This window comes from Dromaius novaehollandiae, chromosome 2 (assembly GCF_036370855.1).
Source record: "Dromaius novaehollandiae isolate bDroNov1 chromosome 2, bDroNov1.hap1, whole genome shotgun sequence".
Taxonomy (NCBI): Eukaryota; Metazoa; Chordata; class Aves; order Casuariiformes; family Dromaiidae; genus Dromaius; species Dromaius novaehollandiae.
The window spans coordinates 98,960,181-98,978,871 of NC_088099.1; the positions used below are offsets into that span (position 1 = coordinate 98,960,181).

The 18,691-nt window shown below is 40.5% G+C and overlaps 1 protein-coding gene across 2 annotated transcripts in view; it reads right to left on the reverse strand.

Moving 5' to 3' along the window:
- DTNBP1 (dystrobrevin binding protein 1) overlaps positions 1–3,712 on the reverse strand; it is a 75,783-nt gene extending 72,071 nt beyond the window's left edge. Inside the window, exon 1 of one of the 2 annotated variants that reach the window (XM_064507001.1) lies at positions 3,438–3,712. In XM_064507001.1, the coding sequence (XP_064363071.1) occupies positions 3,438–3,493 (56 nt within the window). In that variant the 5' untranslated portion in view covers positions 3,494–3,712. The remainder of the gene's footprint in view (positions 1–3,437) is intronic. The other variant, XM_026113045.2, reaches the window with a different exon arrangement.
- Between the last annotated feature and the right edge of the window lie 14,979 nt (positions 3,713–18,691).

Genomic DNA, 18,691 nt, shown 5'->3' on the forward strand with positions numbered 1-18,691 from the left:
GCTGGGGACTAAAAGTTTAATGAGAGCTGAATTCCCAAGTCATGCAGCTCTCAATACTGTTTCCTTAGTGGAAAGGTATAAATGCCTACATAGAAATAGTCAGTCTGATCCTGAAGCATACCCTTTATGAGAAGGCATGTATGCCAAGGAAAAGTGTACGAGTCAAATAGACACACTTGCTTAATGCAAGCTTACCACCTAAATTCAGATCCAGAATGGGAGGGGGGGAAGGGAGCATTTTCTGAAAATGGACTTGAACACTTACAGAGAGACATACGCCTGCTCTAAACTAGCAAATGCTGCTCAGTAGTCACATTCTGTTAAACACCTGAATGTTCCTATGTGAAAACTGCCAATAACATTAAAAAGCTGGTTCTATGTGGGGTAACATTTTCTCCTTTAGCAACACAAATCACCCACTTGCCATAAGTCCACCAACACAAAACTAGTGCAAGCACAACTTTTCAACTGCCAACTGTCACAGTCCTCCAACAGTATCACCACTGTGCACTGTTAGCAAATTTGAGACTGGTTTCATCTATGGCCAATTTCAAACTGATTGGTACCCCGCTCCTTTAAAACAAACAAACAACCCCCTTCCACACTCACACCTCTTTTCCAGTCAACCTATACGTGCTAGTTCACCTAGCATGGCAGAGTGAAAACTAAAATCTCCTGCTCATTCTCTGAACACCAAGATGATTGATTTGCTCAGCTTATGTGATTTTGCAGTCCCAGTTTGCCACGACAACAACGGTTAGGAAGAGATAAAGAACACAGATATGAGCAAGACTGAAATAAGCTGCAAGCTCCAAATATCTCCACCAGATATGTCACAGGTGTATCATAGTCCTGAATCATCCACTGACCTAGAGAAACACCCCTGATACAAAGATATTCAGGCTGCCTTTTGGGTGAGCCCAACCACTCCCCAGCCTTGACCACCATCAACTTCCAGGAATTCTAAGAAGCAGACTCAAAGCCCTGTAGAAAAACAAAGGTTTTACAATTTGAGAAAGGACATACTAAGGCAGGTCTCCACTTCCTCTCACAGACCACTGTTCACAATAGCCAAGTTCAGTGCCAACAACCACAGCACACCAAGGAAGAGGAAGGCTGCTCCAGAAAGTGCTGTGGTTTGCCCTTCTCCTCTGTTACACTCCCCACTCTGTATACAGTGGCACTCTTCTGCATACAGGGAATGAAGAAAATATTGGGTCACACCTACCAGTTCATCAAGAAGAGACCTGACGCGTAGTCAGGAATAAAGGTTAAAAGATTTATCATTACACTGGAAGATGTTGGCTTCTTTTCAGCAGTATTCTCTGTAAAAAGCAGTAGTATGAGCCACACCACTCAAGCTCACAGAAGCACATAACTTACTGCTTCAGCACAAAGTTAGCTCACTGTTCTCTATTCCTCCTACAAAAGACTGTTTGCAGGTAAATGGGTCAAATCTAGCTACTTCATTCATATGATATACAGAAGTAAACAGGAGACAGAGCTGAATGGGGGATTGGAGAACTCTTTTCTTTGTACCCAGGGCTCCTGTTTAACAACCCCAAACTGCTCTTTCTGTAGACCATACAGCCCCATACTTATCAGCTGCACATAAGTGCTCCCTTGTTGCTCTGGAAGAAATATTATTTCCTCAGCAGCCCTGGAATAGCTTCTTCCTCACAGTGTTAACAAGAGACCCACTTGTCCCCCTTTACAAGCATTCACGTGCAGTTAACAAGTAGGCCAGAAAGTGAACTGGCATTCCCAACCCCCAAAATACTTCCTCTGGGCCTTGATCATTTTAAGCCAAAGTCTTAACAGCATAAAATTATTTCTATTATTATTATTTTGGTTGGGCAATCTGGAAAAGTATGGCATTGAGGCTGTGTTGTCTGAGAAGAGAGAGAACGAGAAACAAAACAACCCGAGTTCTGGCCTGACTGCAGGGGTACAATACAGGAAGAGGCCCAATCCTCCTCCCAGCCTTTGCTACTAGAGCTTTGACACATCCTCAACGGCAACAAAGAGTACACTGCAGATGAAAAAAGAACAGACACTCCAAGAAGGCACATTAATGGAGCCGCTGTAACACAGATATGGAAACAATGAAACCACAAAGTACTCTCAAAGCAGAACAAAGCACCTCCAAACAAGGAAGACAGTATAAAGAAACATACTGATTCCACTGCAGCAATAGATTCAGGTGCAGAGTTAAATAACCAGTAGACCCGGCATGTTATGGCCTTTCTATTGCCCGGTTTCATTATGTGAAAAATGTGTTTTTCAAAAGAATCTTACACTGTACTGGGCCATCAAACCCAGTGAAGAGTTCCAGAAATAACAGCAAAACAGAAAGAAAACTTGCTTTTATGAAGTAATACCTTAGTTTCTTTTCTCAGGAGTTTTTGATATTCATTTGCTGTTTATTGAGACAGATAACACACAAGTAATTTATCTGGTTGACTGGTTGCTTATTCTCTGGAATTTTTTTCTCTGGAAAGTTTCTCTGGAACTTTGTATACTGATACAATTAAGTCATTGCAAACCATGTATTTTAAATTGCTGGAGTTCAGTGACACCCATCGCTACAAATACACACACACACTTATTTATTTATGATTTAGATATCACAAGACTGCCTCAACAGGACCAAAGACCATGCAGCCTTCAAAAACAACTAATTACAATGATACTCTTCTGTAGCTCAGTATAAACCAAACATTTGCAGCACAGGTGATGACTTCATTCTCTAACTATCCACTCACTTTCAATAATGCTCACTTAGATGACCTGCTTTAACCAAAAAAAAAAAAAAAGTGTTGACACAGTGAGCATCTTAGAATAAGCTTATGAAGCAATTAAGGAAAATTATCTTTCTACTTTTAAGGTACTAAAGAGGCCACTCCCTCCACTTCTCCAGCACTTCTTTCTCTCAAATGACAATAGCTTGCCTCTTCCAAGGACAGTAAGGCTTTTCAGATGCTGAACAGATTATAGTGTTGCTCTTTAAGCTATCACATTAACCCATAAACTTTAGAAGGTTAGTTATTTCATAAAAAGTTTAAGCACGTTAATTGATCCCATTCACATGCTCCCCGCTCTCTAAGGACAGCACTCCTTTTTCTTCACGACCACAGCTGTCTCTCAGACACCAGGGAACTTCCTCCAGCCGATTCTCAGTTTCAGCGTGAGGCCGCAACACGGCCGCCAGGGATCACCCCGGAAGCCGCGACGCCGAGGGGACGTTACCGCGCCGGAGGAAGGGCCAGGGCATGCGGGCACCGCCTCTTCCCCCGCCCCCCAAGTCTCCTCCTCTTCCTCCCTCCTCACCCTGCCGGAGCCCCCGGTCACCTGCTTCCCCCTCCCCCCCCCCCCCCGCGCCGTCCGTGCGCAGGCCCCTTCCCGGCGCCCCCCGCCGCGGCAGAGGCACTACGCACCCCGAGGTGAGGTCCTGCTGCACGCTCAGCAGCCGCTCCCGCAGCGTCTCCAACATCGCCCCGGCCCTCTGCCGAGGAGCAGGCCAGCAGGGGAAGGACGCCGAGGGGGGAGGAGAGAGAGAGAGAGAGGGCGGAGCGCCCCGCTCCCTCCCTCCCTGCGCTCCTGCGGACGCACAGAGGGCAGGCAGCGCCCGGCGCGGTGCGAGGCACGACCGTTAGCTCCCGGCCGCGCTCGCGCTCAACTGTCAACGGAAGCGCCGCCCCTCGCCTTCCGGCGGGAGCCGCTAGGGTGGGGGCGCGCGTAGCGATGCGGCGGTTGTCGCGGAGCCGCGGTGGCGCAGCGCGGCTGGGGAAAGACAGGCGCTGTCCCCGTGCCCGTGCCCGTGCCCCGGTTTCCGTGCCCAGTACGCGCGTAAAAACAGACAGAACTATATCTAAAGTCCAGGATGTCTCAAGGTCAGATTTTGGGGAGCATTTCCGTCTCTGATGTCGCAGATAGAGGTTTCTAAAGCTCTCCGTAAGCTCCCTGGCAGTTCGGGCCCATCGCCTGAGTGACTTTGGCATCAACGGCAGGGATGTAAGAGCGAGCTCAGTGGTTCATGCTTTGTTACACAGTCTTAGACGTGTGGAAAACAAAACGACTGGTTCTCCCTGGGATTGCTCGGTTCTTGGCATAGGGGTAGATAGATTTTGGAAGCCTCTGCTAAGCAGATAGTTGAGCTATAAGTTTGTCTGCTGGCGCAGTATCATTTCCTTTGGAAACGGCCAGGCTTGTATAGATGTTAGTGATCCTTAAAAAGAGTGGGGAGAAACCAGGTCATTGGTTACTACAAATAGTAAACAATGCAATGAATTGTTTTAATTATGCTTCTAGATATTACCTATTAAATTGACAGCTGTTACCAGTTGCGATTTAAGTAATCTCGAGACAGTTTGAGTAGAAACACATTTTCAGAAAAACTGGTCACTCTTTCTACATGACAGTGATTACAATCACAGTAATATGGAGAAACTCTCCAACCCTAAATGTTTTCAGTTAATATGCGAGGAACATGGGCCCAGGATTTAGTTGGATCTGGACATACTTAAATTTCCATTTAATTAAAGCTCTTATTTTTATATAGGAATAAAAGCTGCTGATGTTTTCAAGTCAAAATGATTTTATTTATTAACCAGTTTTGTTAACCAGTTTGGTTTTGGTTAAAAAGTCCTGAGTATTTTAGGGATTGTGGAGAGCCCTGAGTAATTTGTTTTACAAGGAGAACATATGCACAGACAGACTGTTGGGTATGCCATTAGATATTGTATAAATTACACTTATAGTGGTTCTAGTGTACATCCATGAACTGGAAGATGACCACTATAATCCCATTCACTCTCTCCTTGTGTGCATGGAAGAATGCGGGATCTGCAGATGATTTCTGATGTGTCCAGTGGAAAACCAGTGTTGCTCTATGGCCTTAGCATGCATTGACAGCTAACTGCGTGCTCAAAGAAAAATGACGGGGTTGATTGAAATTCATGTAGCTCATCTTGAGGTCAGAAAGACTGTTCTCATGGCAGAATATGTATGAAGATCTGTACAAAAAGCATATGACATTTAGACAGTATTTTTCTCTTGCTTGGGCTATTAAAGTCTGAAGGCATAGGCTTTTGACTTCCCTGGGTAGCTGTCCAGACTAAAAGGGGAAAGACTTGAATCAACAATTTTGTCCGATGCATTCAAAGCCATGCATTATAATTGCTGACAAAGGCTCTGCAGACTGGCCTTAGACAACATATGAGTTATGGGAATTCAAGTTTCCAGAGAACAAGGCAGGGGTTTTAACTTTTTATTTTCATCTTTCTTTTGAGAGAAAGACACCTGAATTTCTTTTGGTGTACATTTTCAATTTCATTGTGGGTGTTCTTGTCAATAGTGGCTCTCATAGTTCACCATGAGTAAACACTTTCAGAATCCATAGCTTCTTTTGCAGTTTAAAAGACACTGTTCGAAAACTGGTGTCTTTTTCGATCTCATTGCCATCTCTGCGTAGAGTCTGGGAGAAGAAATGTGTTGAGATAATGCTAATGATCACAATAGTCCTAGAAACACAGGACTAGAAGAGACCTCTAAAAGCACATGCCATGCTTGAAGGCAGTGCTGGCTGTCCCTCGGTGCTTGGGATGTGTTGCCTGCCCAAGAACAAGAAGTCTTTCTGGTGGATATTCCAAAAGGAGTAAGTCTCTAATAACAAACTAATAAATAAACCAGACTGTCATTCTTTCACCTGTAAATCTTTGAATCCTGTCCTGTTTGATAAAGGTACAATATTGCTCCCACATCTGCACCACAGACAGCTGCACCACAGCTATCATGTATTTAAATCCAGGTTCCAGTTCCCACATAAGAAAGTCACAGCAATGCTTTGCCTACTGTTTTAAGTGGTTCAAGTGGTCAGGGAGCAGTGGGGGGTCAGCTGCTCCCTTAGGGACAGGGAGCTGAGCACAACAACTTAGCCAGCAGGGCAGGTGCCTCACCAGTCAGGGCCTAGTCCTACAGTACCCAAGCGAGGCGAGCAGGGGACGCCCTGAGATGGTAGCCAGGTTCAGCCAAGAGTCTAGATGATGAAGCAAGTTCATGGTGATAAGGCTGGTCTGAGGTCAAGTTGCGAAGTCAGTCTGCCAGTCAGGATCAGGTTCAGCAATGGTTACCATGGTCAGACACAGTTCAGTGATCACTGGCCAGGTCTAGAGTGACAAGACAGGTCCAAAGTCAAGCCAGGAAGTCAGTCCGCAGGCACAGCTGGAGACCAGCACTCACACAACATTAGCTCAGATGGTGACTGAAGGCCTGGGCCTGAACTTAAATGGGACTGCTGGGGCCATTGGCAAAGGTTGTGGGTGGAAGCCCTAGGTGTGGCTGATGGGGGCCATTAAGTGCCCTCCGGGCCCTTACACCAGGCAAGGAAAACTTTGTAAAGTTTTGTAATCTTTTATAGCTTCCTAATAAGAGTCAATTTTCTGAGTGAGGTTCACTCACTCAGAGTGTGTGAATGCCAAAGGATGCAGTACTTGCTTTAATCATGTAACACATCATTGTCACACATGCTTTGGGGTAGGTGGGGAGAATTAAAAATGTGGGAGGGAATCCTAAAAGTACAGTTTAACAATTTCCTTTCATTTTGAGTTTGGGGTGAAAATTCCATGATTTTAAATTTAAAGTTCAGTGGCATGTTTTCTAATTTTTAAATTTTTAATTAAAACTGGAGTAGTGGACAGTATGGCTCTTCAAGTCTATACAGAATTTATTTTTCTAGCTAGTTCTGTACTGACATAAATCTAAAACATTGTTAGAAACATCCAAAATAAACTTTAATTATAAAACTCTCCTACTACTATTTTAATTGATGAAGGCTAAAATAAAAGTGTATATTAAGCTCTGATTCAGTGTTTCTTGCAGAACTCTGCTGCATTCTAGAAACAGAAGTCAGTATTTATCACGGAGCTCTATGTGCCCAAACCTTCAGTAGGGTCATGTGACGGGAGTGGAAACTTAAACTGAGCATTACATCATCAGAACTGTCTGTCCTTGGCTCATTTATCCTGAGGCCACATGCCCATTTCTAGCAGCTTCTGAGAGCTCCCTTTTCCAAATTAGCCTTTTATAGCTTCCTAATAAGAGTAAATTTCTGCTCTTACCTGTTCTAAGTCTTGGAGCTTTAGCAATGTAATAAAGTGTCTCCAGTTGACACAAAGCTTTTATGTTATATGAATAGAGAAAATCTTTTATTTTTATCACAATAAAGCAAGGGTTTGGGGTTTTTTTAATCTTTTCTTAGAAACTAGTGAAAGAAGATAGGGATAATCTTTGACAATCGTAATGAGATCTGGAAGAATAATTTCTGTCCCAGAAGTAAAAATGTTCTTAATTCACTTTGTTCTTATTTTTCCCTTGGCAACTGCAGACCAATGTTTCTTGGTCAATTTCTCTCTCATTTTCAAAAAGCAATGAGGACATTTTCATATTGTACAGTCATGTCTTTTCTATATTACTCTCCACTGGTAAAAAATAATGAGTTACAGACAGTTGTATTTTTCTATATACATAAAGCAGCTATGTTTTAGGTAGGAAAGACTTTACAAGGCTGATTTCCCTTTCTCAGGATGTGGAACAGTTGTATTTGGAGAAGTCTCTGCACATTTGGTTGCAACACAAGGACTAGAGAGATTAGCGTGCTGGCCAGGGATTTAGGTACAGTTCCATTCTTCGTAGGTGACTTTGGACAAGCTGTTTGGCTACTCTCTGTATCAGCCAAAGATATGTAGGCTAACACAAAATCTGTGTTCCGTAAAATCTTGGCAGGGCATGTGCTTATGAAATGCAGCCTAGTGCTTCCCAAGCCCAAAACAACAGGTATGGAACTTAATTCCCAGGTTTATAAAGGTTCAGAGATCTGTTTTTAGGTGTTAGCCTTTTCATGAACAATATTTTTGATAGCATGAAAGAAAATGTGTTTATATTGCTATATCTAATAATTTTTTAAGGAAAATTTGAAGATTGGCTTAGTCCAGACTAAAAGTTCCTGTGTGTAGTACCCTATACTAAGATAATGATTTAGAAAATAGAAGAGAATTGGAAATTGATGAGCCCAGGGTGCTATGCTGTAAATGAGACTTAACTGGAGTGCAAAATAAGAAGGGCATGTGTTAATTCACTTTCACTGTTTCTATGAAAGAGACTTCAGAGGAGCCACGTCATAGAGGTAGAGATAAGTAATAGTGAAATTTCAAGTTGCACTGAATTTAGTGAGCTGCAGGCAGCTATCAGTAAACTGCAGGCAGCTATCAGCCTACTCTCCCACTGTCCTTACAAATATATTTGGTGATTGGCCACATGATGAATTGCTGCCATTCTGATCTGTAGGGAAAAATTGGAGCAGGGGGAGCTGGTGGGTTAGCAGGGTTAGGAACCTGAACTAGCCTCTTCTGCAGCTTCTTTATTGCTAGATCTGATATTGAGGAAGCAGCTGGAGCACGTGACTGGGGACAGACCCTTGCAGTGGCAGCCTGTAGTTATACCCAGCTAGATGTAGCGATAAAACATGTCCTGAAAGGAGTGACCTTCTCAGCATGGCTGCTGCACCTCTCCTCTCCTGAAACCTACCCCAGTTCGATGAGGCTTCTTTCTGTTTTCTCATATTCTGTCCTGGCTGCGTTTAGTCATGGAGATGGGAACAACAGTTTTACTGTCACCACTGAATACGGCAAAGCTTGAACACTATGTAGAATGCAAGACATGGGCTTCTGCTATCTTTCCTTTCCGAAAGTCCTTTCTTCTTCCCTCACTTCATTCCTAGTCTTTTCTCTTGCTTTTTTTTTAATAGTCAGCTCAAACCATCCCTTTCTCAATGCTGCTGTGGTCAGTGAGACAACTGAAGACAGATTAAACCTCCTGCTGCTGGTCAAAGTCTGTCAGGTTTGGGATTGAGTAATAAGATTGTGTGCTGTGATTATTTCTCCACCCACCAGCTTGCAAATGAAAGTTGCGAGTCAAAATGTATTTTCTGCTCTTACTAAGGTTTTCTGCCTTTGCTTCTGTGTTTGTGCTAGGAAAGTAGTCTTGGACTGGATCAGTGATGGCTCCAGACTACTTCAACTCATTTTGTGTCTTCCCAAACAGTTGAATTTATACTCTCTCTGACATTATCTAGAAGACCACATGACAAGATTTTCTTCTATCAAAATAACTACTAATAGGAAGGGAACTTCAAAAATAAGGACTTTATTTAAAACTTTACAATTTGGTATCTCTCAGTATCTTGAAACTTCTGCACAACTCTGCACTAGTAAATTCTTTAAAGTTAATACAAGAGTTGCCTAACAGCAGATGAAGACCATAACTCCAACCAATGAATGTACTTCAGATCAAGTGTGCTGATTTTGAGAAAAAGATAAAATGTAATGTGAATTAGCCAGTTCCACTAGAGGGCACAGCTGTGTGTAGAAAAACAAAATAGAGACATGCTGGTACTCATTTCTCTAGGAGTACAGTTATCTTGAATCAGCAAAATATTACTGGTATCATATTAAGTGCAATTCATAGATTATCTCATGTCATCTTAAAAAATCTCCTGTTGGTTCGAATGGCATCAGGCTCAATATGTAGTAGCCACCTCGTAAATGACATAGTTACAGTATTGCTTACATAAGCTCCTTTCTCCTGCTTAAGCAGAATGGGAATATCTGTGTTACAGTGTTTCTCTCGTATTTTTATGGACAGTGGCAGTGATCTTCCTCAAGAACTCTTAAAATTCCCTGGATTTTCAGAGAAAAAGCAGAGACAAGAGCCTTGTGTCCCTGTATCCTAGCAGAATACTAGGTTATGCTGTTTCCAATGACTCGTTTGTATTCCCACTATCACTACAGATGAAGTGATCTGAGGGGATGCAGTTAGTAACAGTTAATTTCAAATGAAGCCGTGCTGGTGGGTCTTTGGGAGGAGGACCTGATGGTCTTACAGAGAGCAGTTGTCTGTATTGGGCAGATTTTGCCTCTTAACTAGACAGCACATTTGTTTAGACTACATAGCTTTGTATAACTGATCTTGAAACTGTTCTTATGGAAGTTAAAAAGGTGTATTAAGTCTGAATGAATAGTGTACACCAATGTGTGGAGCAGTAGTAAGTGGTGAAACTGTCTGCATATGCAATTTTTCTTGTTCATGATTATTTGTTGCCCTAGAATAGAATATTTTTTTTAAGAAAAAATCGTATTTTTTCCTTGTCATTGCAATGCCAAAAAACACTGATGTGAGGTGTAACTATAGCTATCCATACAGGTGGTGGTGCTGGGGGAACCCTTAGCAAAGATTATGTCTTTTGGAGGTGTTCCAGGAGAGAGACACTTTCTGTTGTTATATACTGCATCTGCACTAGGCGGCTCTACTGGTTTCTCTGTGCTGGTTTAGGTGAAGCAGCAGAGAAGGGACTAAAAAAATGCTGTGAAAGTGCTGCAGGTGGATGGGATGTGTCATGAAACACAAGGGGGTTTAAGTTGAATAAAATGCACATTTCCCCTGTGCTTACTGATCCATTTAAGTTCTTCTGTATTATTTTCAATTTTCTATTAATGTGGCCAAATCCGGTTCCCCTGGATGTCAGAGGCATGGTTCGAGGGAAATAGGATGAGGCCCAGAGCGAGATTCTTGAACGACAAGCATACTGCGTGTCAGTTTTATTGATCAGAGGCAATTAGCTCACCCAAACCCAATTAGGACACAGTTTTAGTTTTATATACACAGACATTAATCGCTCATTATCCAAGTGAACTCTAAAGGGAATTACAACAGACTGAGAGAATAAAATGGCTGTCCTTTTGCTGTTAATATAGGAGTTTTCTAGATTTGTTGTTAGTATTAAGCTGCTAATTTCACTGACTTCATCCTACGTTAAATCAACTTTTGTTTTGATTTTTTGTTTCGTTAACAAGATCTTAATCATCTGTCATTCTGTCCTTTTTGGTGACAAATATCATCCCATGAGTGGATTTAATTGCTTTTTTTTCCCTTTCCATTAACTCCTCCCCTTTGTTTGCTCCTCTTGCTTAAGGGAATTTCTGTTGAACCCTTCTGGCTGACTGCCTAATATTTGACTAATAACTCTGTGCAGTTGTCAACTTCAGACTGTTTCACTGTTTAAGATGGAATTCTTTTTCCTCAGTTTATATGAGCGCTGTTTACTAGTCCATTATACATAGATAATAATCCATTTATGCTGTAAGAAGCTTGGAGACAGGGTTTTTTATCATCACCTTATGTTTTATTTATTGAGCATAATTCAGTTTGAATGAAATGAAATAGTCATAGTAGTTCTTGTACTGTTGCAGAACTTTCTTATCACAGTGCATTTTGTCAGTTTAATTTATCTTGTAGTTTACAGTTGTTGTGACAATCCAGAGTTGTTTTACTAGCTACTGCAGAAGTACCTTGTCCTCCTGGAAGGTACTCCCTATTTCAATTTACCAAGTTAACTTCATGGCGGACCTGAGAATTGCATAGGCAAGTTTTGTTTTAAAGTGTTGTTTGCCATTTTTTAAGCAGACTTTTCATTAGAAAAGTAACTTTCATTGATGGATATCAAGGTAAATTGCACAGATAACGAAATATTGTTCAGATGAAAAACACTGAGGCAGAGGGGCTAAATGCTCATATTTAGGTGCCCATAGTTATGGAACTTGCTTCTGAGGTCCGCGAAACTGGCACATGCCTGTTCTGCCACATCTGAAGTAAGGGCACCTGAGTGCCAAATTTAAGACACTGTGTTAGGCCGTTCAGGCCTGTATGTTTCAGTACACAAAATGGAAAAGCTGTACTGGACCTGTTTGTTGCTGGTATCTTGCTATGAGATACAGTGTCAGCATTTGTAGGAAGTTTTGCACTTGGAGGAACTTGGGAAAGTTAGGACTTTTCAGGAATGAGAGAGAGTGGGGTTAATCATGTTCAGACCAAACCTCTGCCGCAGAATGCATGGAAGCTTAAAGAGCCTTCAGCATAAGGTCTGTAAAACTGAGAAGCAGAAAATACTTTGTCTTTGAGAGATGCATCTAAACCCATGCCTTAGCTCAGTAGCAAAGATACATGCTGATTAACCATTTATGGCAGAGTGAGGGAAGTAAGTAAAGCTCGAGAACATTATTTTTGCTCTCACAAAAGCTCTACATGCTGTTCATAACCACAAAGCTTTCCTAGTAGGTAGTCCCAGGCTTTCAAATGCTTTAAGAATATTGTACATCCTTTCTGCTGGGAAAAGACAATAAAAATAAACCTAGACAGAGTGTTTGTCAGGATTCCCATGAGACCAGGAATTTTAATTGTTCAGAAATTATTTATTTCAGTGCCATGTATCAAACGTTGCTTCAAAAAATTATGCATTCATGGTGAACAGGAAGAAAATACATTTTACAATTATCATTATATATGTCTGGATAGTCTTATTTTCTAGGAATACCAATACCAATAGCCTATGATCTTTTATGATCTCATGTGTACTTACTTTTTACTCATTTGTACAACTTCTGGAAGTCGACTCTACTTCTATTGCCTGTACACTGTAGGCATGTATCTTTGAAAGTGGAAGTTGCCCCAGAGTTTGTATGGAAGACTGAGCTGAAAATGTCCTTTGATTGTCACTGTAGTAGCATTCTAACTGTGATATCACATTGTGGTATTCTTTTAATCAGACAGTGCTGTGTTCTTTTGCTTCCTCTAAGTCATCAGTCTCTACGAGTAGTTCAGTAATTTCAGATTAGCTCAATTGATATTATTCTGTGGATTCTGAAACTGCTTTCTGAATATTGTAGAATGAAGATTTAAATATGTATGAGCATACAAAATTTTAATTATTAAGCAATTACTGATGGAATTGTTATATAACTAGAAATCAGATCTTTTCAAAGTTCTCAGCCTTAAATATTCATATTAGTCGAAAGGTTTCTGTCAATATGAGATTCCATGCTTTTTTCTATGAAGAGCCTAAATATGTATAAGAAGGAAAGAATGATGTAATATACATAATAATTTGTGTATGTTGGGATATGTGTGTGTGTGTTTAAATGAATGTCATGAATTTTTCTAATACTTTCACTTTTATTATGACAGAGGAAAATCTTAGCTATATAATTTAGGCCAGAGACTATTTTCTGCTTCTAAAATTCAGCTTACTGGATTTTAAATAGACCATTCTGTGCCTTTGCAGGATCAGATAGGCTGAAGAACAAATATTAGGGGGAAAAAATAATCCTGCTTTATTTACTAAAATTTTCTATTTTTATTGAGTTCATATGACACAAGTTTACATGCACATATTGATGATGACATCAGTCCATCTATCATTACCAGAATCACCTACTTTCATTCATTTTTGTGTTTTAAAATGCTTTTCAAAAGTTCTGACTTTACATTACCTTGGTACTACTGTAAAGCAGAACAACCTGTTTTTCATGCAGCAAAGTAAAATAGTGAATTTATAACCACATGTATCTCTCTATAGAGTTTAAAAGTTGCATGAGTTTAAAAGCATAGGTGGTGTATGGGCTCATCCACAGATGTGTAGGCATAGGGCAGATTCTTTCATTTTTCTTAACAAAACTTTTCTCATTAAGGAATATATTCAGACTTGAAATGTCAAAGCAGTACACCTTTTTTTCTATGCCAGCTTGCACCTGTAGTGCCTTGTGTATATAAGATGTTATTATTATTTGTTCATTAAGCACTTGTGTTAAGTGATTTCAAGGCACTACATTCCACATACTTAAGAAAAAATTCCTCCTATTTGCAATGACCCTGAAGTCCTCCTCATCTCCCATGGAGCAGGGGAGCCATCTAGCAGAAATTCATCAGCCTGAATAGTCTGACAGGTGAACAAGGTTCCTGCTGAGCAGTTTCAGTGAATAAATGCATTCTTCCATCAATTATATTCTGTCAAATTGGTATTTATCATTTGAACCCGTTTTCTCAGAAATTTTCCAACCAGCTCTTGTAAACAAGAAAAAGAGCGGAGTTTAATATTAATATTTGTTAATTTGTTTGTTTATAGCTGTGCCTTCTTTTAAGAATGAATGTTATGTTTTGTTCTTTTCATACAACATAGAGCTTGGTTGAGTTCATTCCATTTACGAGCTGTTCAAGTTATCTGATTTAAGAAGCAGGATTCACCAACCCTTGAACAAAATTACTTTACTATCTATAAACTGTAGCAGTTATCTATGATATACTGAAGCAGGTTGATAGTGGGAAAATTATGCATTTTGCTTACCTAAAGAAGACTGCTATCAGCAAAGCAAACCTGAGTTTAAGGCACAATTGCTGCTAAGAAAGTTCTTCAAAGACACATGCAGATTGGAGCTGAAGTAACAGATGCTTGCTGATATAAGGGAATAAGGTGGTTTAATTGCATGTTTCTCATTCTTTTCCTTCCTGTAATACTAAAATACTGGTAGTCATAACAGTATGTCAGAATAGCTAAGTCTTTATTCTCAGTACACTATATGGCATAGCAAGGACTCTTTGTAGCTGAAATAGTGAAGGTAATCACTCAGAAATGACATTTAGAGACTTCTCTGTTCCCTTTTTTCATATCTCTGGAAATGCAAGACTTTGTATGATACTCCTTTTCAAAAATGGGACCCAACCACAATCCAGTCCCCAGGTGTACAAATCCATTTGCTCAGCCAAACCACTAGGTTTAAAACCAAGTAATTTGTTACTATATAAATGATACATTTCCATCCCACAGACTCAAATGTATACTTCTTCAGGCAGTAAAGGGAGGTTTTACCAGGGCCAGGAGCCCACAGAGAGAAAGGCGCAGTCCCATGGCTCTCACTGACATCAGTGAGAATTATGATAGCAGAAAAACAGCAGAACAAGACCTGCTTCTCACAGGTCTGATAAACTGTTCTGTGTTCCCCTAGACCACCTTGCTGTTGGACAATAATCAGACTCCTGTTTTTGTACAAGCACTGGCGACTTACACACTTTTAAACATCCCAGCTCATTAGAGATTGCCGGCAAATGCTAAGGACTTTTTGGGCACAGACATACTCTTTCATGCTCCATTTCAGTGATGGCACCTAACAGGGCACATGCTCTTGCCACCCAGGCTCCTGCTGTCCCAGTTAACATCTTGCTTATCCTGCTTAGCACACACAAAGCAGTTTAAAAGGAATTCGAGGACAGGTAAGTGGTCATTAACTAAAACTGGACCTTCTAACTAAACTAAACTAACAACACTTGCAAAAAAGAGTGTGGAAATTTTGAGTGTTCTCTCTCTGTTTCTTTTAGACATTTGGAAAAAAAGCCAAAATCAGAACTGCCAGTGAGGTACATACTATAAACACTTTTGTGAAGTAGTTTCGAGAACTTGTATGATACTAGGGCTGTCATGGTTAAACTGAATAAATGGAACACACTAACTTTAGCTTTCAACATATGTAGCAGTTGTTTAAAGTAGATTGACTACAGGATAATAAGTACTTAAAGCTGAAGCCTGCTATTACTATCCATGTTCACAATGGAAAGATTTCTGAAAAAGGCTCCAATTTAGCAAAAAGTTGATGAATATTAGATTGGGCCTGATGTTCAACCACTATAACCTTTTATAACTCCACTGAAGTCAGCATCATTTAGAAAAGTTGAAGATCAGATTGATTATTTCTAGTTAGCTGGAGTTTTTATGCACTGGAAATTCTCAGTGTATGCACTACTGTGGTGCATACAGCGGTCTGCACTACTGACGTTCTCATTAAATCATATAATTTAATGATATTAACAATAACAAAGTTGTTAGTTATTGGGGTGAATGAAGAAACATTCTCACTGGCATCCAAAACTAGATAATTCCCTCTTCTTTTGGAAACTGCAATTTGCAATGCCTATTATTTTTTATCAAATTCATCTGTGATAATAAGATTTATAATTATTAAGCAGAAAGGCATAGCGAGATTGGCGGATTATAATGCAAGGAGCGTAGTCAAGTACTTCTAATTCATCCCAAAGGATGAAACTCTCTGATGATGGCACTAGTGTGCTTGTGGCTGCTAGACTGCTACTTTTAAACATCTTTATTTTGAAGGAATTGTGTTTATGGGAGATCAAATTATTAGTTTGGAATGCTCAGCAGCTTTCTTTGGTAGCTACTATTTGCTTTCTTTTTGACATTAATTTTGGCCTCTAGAACTAGAAGTACTGAAATCTAGTAACAGATACTCTGTGTTACCTGGAACAAATTCTCTGTTTCTATGGCTGCAGTCTGTAGGCCCAATCCTGCAAATCTTCAATAATGCATCTATTCAGATTTGTTTTAATATGATGATTTAATTGGGTAAGAAAGGGATTGCTATAGCTCCTGTTCTGCTGTGTGACGGAAGCAAGTTTTTCACTTCTCTCTTAGTTTCTGTATATATAAAATTGACAGCATGGTACAGATCTTCAGGCTCTCTTAGGATTCCTAGAATGTGTCCCAGAGGCTTGAGTTGAGGACTGGGATACAGAGCAACATCTTCTATTTTGGATGTTGTCCTCAGTTCTGAACATAAGTCTAGCTGAGGAGACTGACAACCTGCTCCTCTCATCCTGCTCCTTAAAGATGCCCCTTCCAAATTCTCTTCCTCCCCATTTCTTTAGCAACATGCTAACATTCAAATGCAAATGTAGTATCAGAGGATTGATCTCCTTCCTATTGAAAGCCTTTCCTAATTTATTCTCTCTTCCCCTCTCTTGCTGTGTGGAGGTCTTTGCATTTTAATGTCAAAGTACTTGTTTCTGGAGTTTTGAAGGGTTGAGTGGTGTGATGATGAACTAAAACAGATGTCTATGCTTGCTTAGTGAGAGATGCCAAGTACAATCCATGTGGAACTCCACAATCAGTGGACTTTTAAAAAGTGAGAAAAATTTTGAAAAAATGTCAGCCCCAGGTTGGTGAGAGGTTAGTGGTAACAAGCCAGTGAGGAAAAGGTGTATCTCAGGCTGTTGGATCAGAAAGAGCAGAGAACAGGATTATAATGCACTTTTTCATATTTTAACTGTAACTACCTGCTAAAGATAATGGGAACTGCTCAGGTAACTTCAGAAAAGCAGCCTCAAAGAGAGCAAACTACTGGAATGGGTGGTCAAGGAAAGAAGGTGCCTGGAGCGTTGCCTCTCTCAGTTCTAAAGGCACAGAGTAAAGCGCTCTCCTCTCCCAGGTGTGGTATCAATAAGCTGTCGGTTCCTGTGGGCTTAGCAGGGAGATACCAAAGGATGAATTAGTGTAGGGCTGGGACTGGTGGGGCAATTGAGAGCAGGGCCCCGCTATGCCAGATGTAGTGCAAATGCAACGTAGTAGAATTTTTAGTTGATGAGCTCATACTCTAAGCAAAAAACAAAAACAAAGGATGAGAAGGCAGTGCTGTAATTTACAGGCCAAGGTGTGGCTGCAGGTGACGTGACGTTTTCACAGTAGAGAAGTGGGATTTTTCAAATTTTCAGGTGAAATTAACCTAGGAGGAGTCAAAAAAAGGAAGATGAGAAAGTGAAGAGAGAACAGGAACAGGAGTTGAGGGAGAAAATGAATGCTTGTACAAACCATTCAGCACCATACAGGAATAACAATATCCAGAGCAAAAACTCAAGTGAATAAAATGATTTTCAGAAGTCCCTACTGCTGCATCTCCTGAGGATGTTTCTTGTCTGCTTCTGCCAACTGAGCTAGAGCTTTGACAGCCAAGTTTGAGAGAGAATAGGATCAGAAAAGAAAAGGTGACCATGATCCAGAACAAAAGTATAAATACATGCATAAAACAAATGAAAAGGCTCAATCCCATAACCAGTTAGAGGAATAAGAGGGAAAATGGTTAAAAAATTGTTTCTTGTTTAGGATAACACTAGCAAGGAAGCTTAATGAATTACCAGGGTTTTATATTGGTTTTCTATTAGTGCCATACAGGAAAGGCTGCAGTGTGATCTCATCTCTGATTACACACTTGAGAGTCCACACACGGATAGAATAGAAACTAGGCCTACAAAGGTGGAGCAGTTGGAGCTAAGCAATCTGAGGAGGAAGATGGCTGCCAAGACTGCACATCATCCAAAAGCAGCAAACTGGAGCTTGACAAGAAATGGAAGAACTAAGGTAGAGAGAAACTGCCCTGGGAAAGAAAAGTAGACTTTTCAAACAGAATTCATGAGCTGGAGAAGCATGCAGAATCTGAAACAGCCTGAGCAAAGGGTATGCCAGTAGCAAACGGTTTAACAGTAGTATAATCAAGCTGTCATCTACGTCACTCCAAGGAAAGAGAATAGCAAAGTATTCAGTTCCACATACAATGTACAATATATCATTTTCTTCTCAAGTGTTGTGAAAGAGAATTTAGGTGGTCTTTTTCTAAAAGCACATGAAAGTGTGCAGATTTAATCACTTTAACAGCTGAAAGAAATAAAATGCCTTTTCCTTGCAGCTAGGGAGTCCTGGACAAAAGACATAAGAAGGTCAGGTAAAGAGTCTGAAGGTTTTGCTAAAGTTGTTCTGTTATTTCCTTATGAAAAGTGTAGAAATAAATGTTGGGAAACTTAGAAAACCAACACTGGATTTGTAGTTTGAGTTTAAGAGTCTTTTGAGAAATAGATGTCTGGAAGTAGTGGTTCTTTTACAGTAGAGAAAGCTTTTGAATAAATGGTAATGAGTTTTGAGTTATACTCCCAACTTGAAGGTTTGATTGGTAGTCCAGGGCCTCAGAAG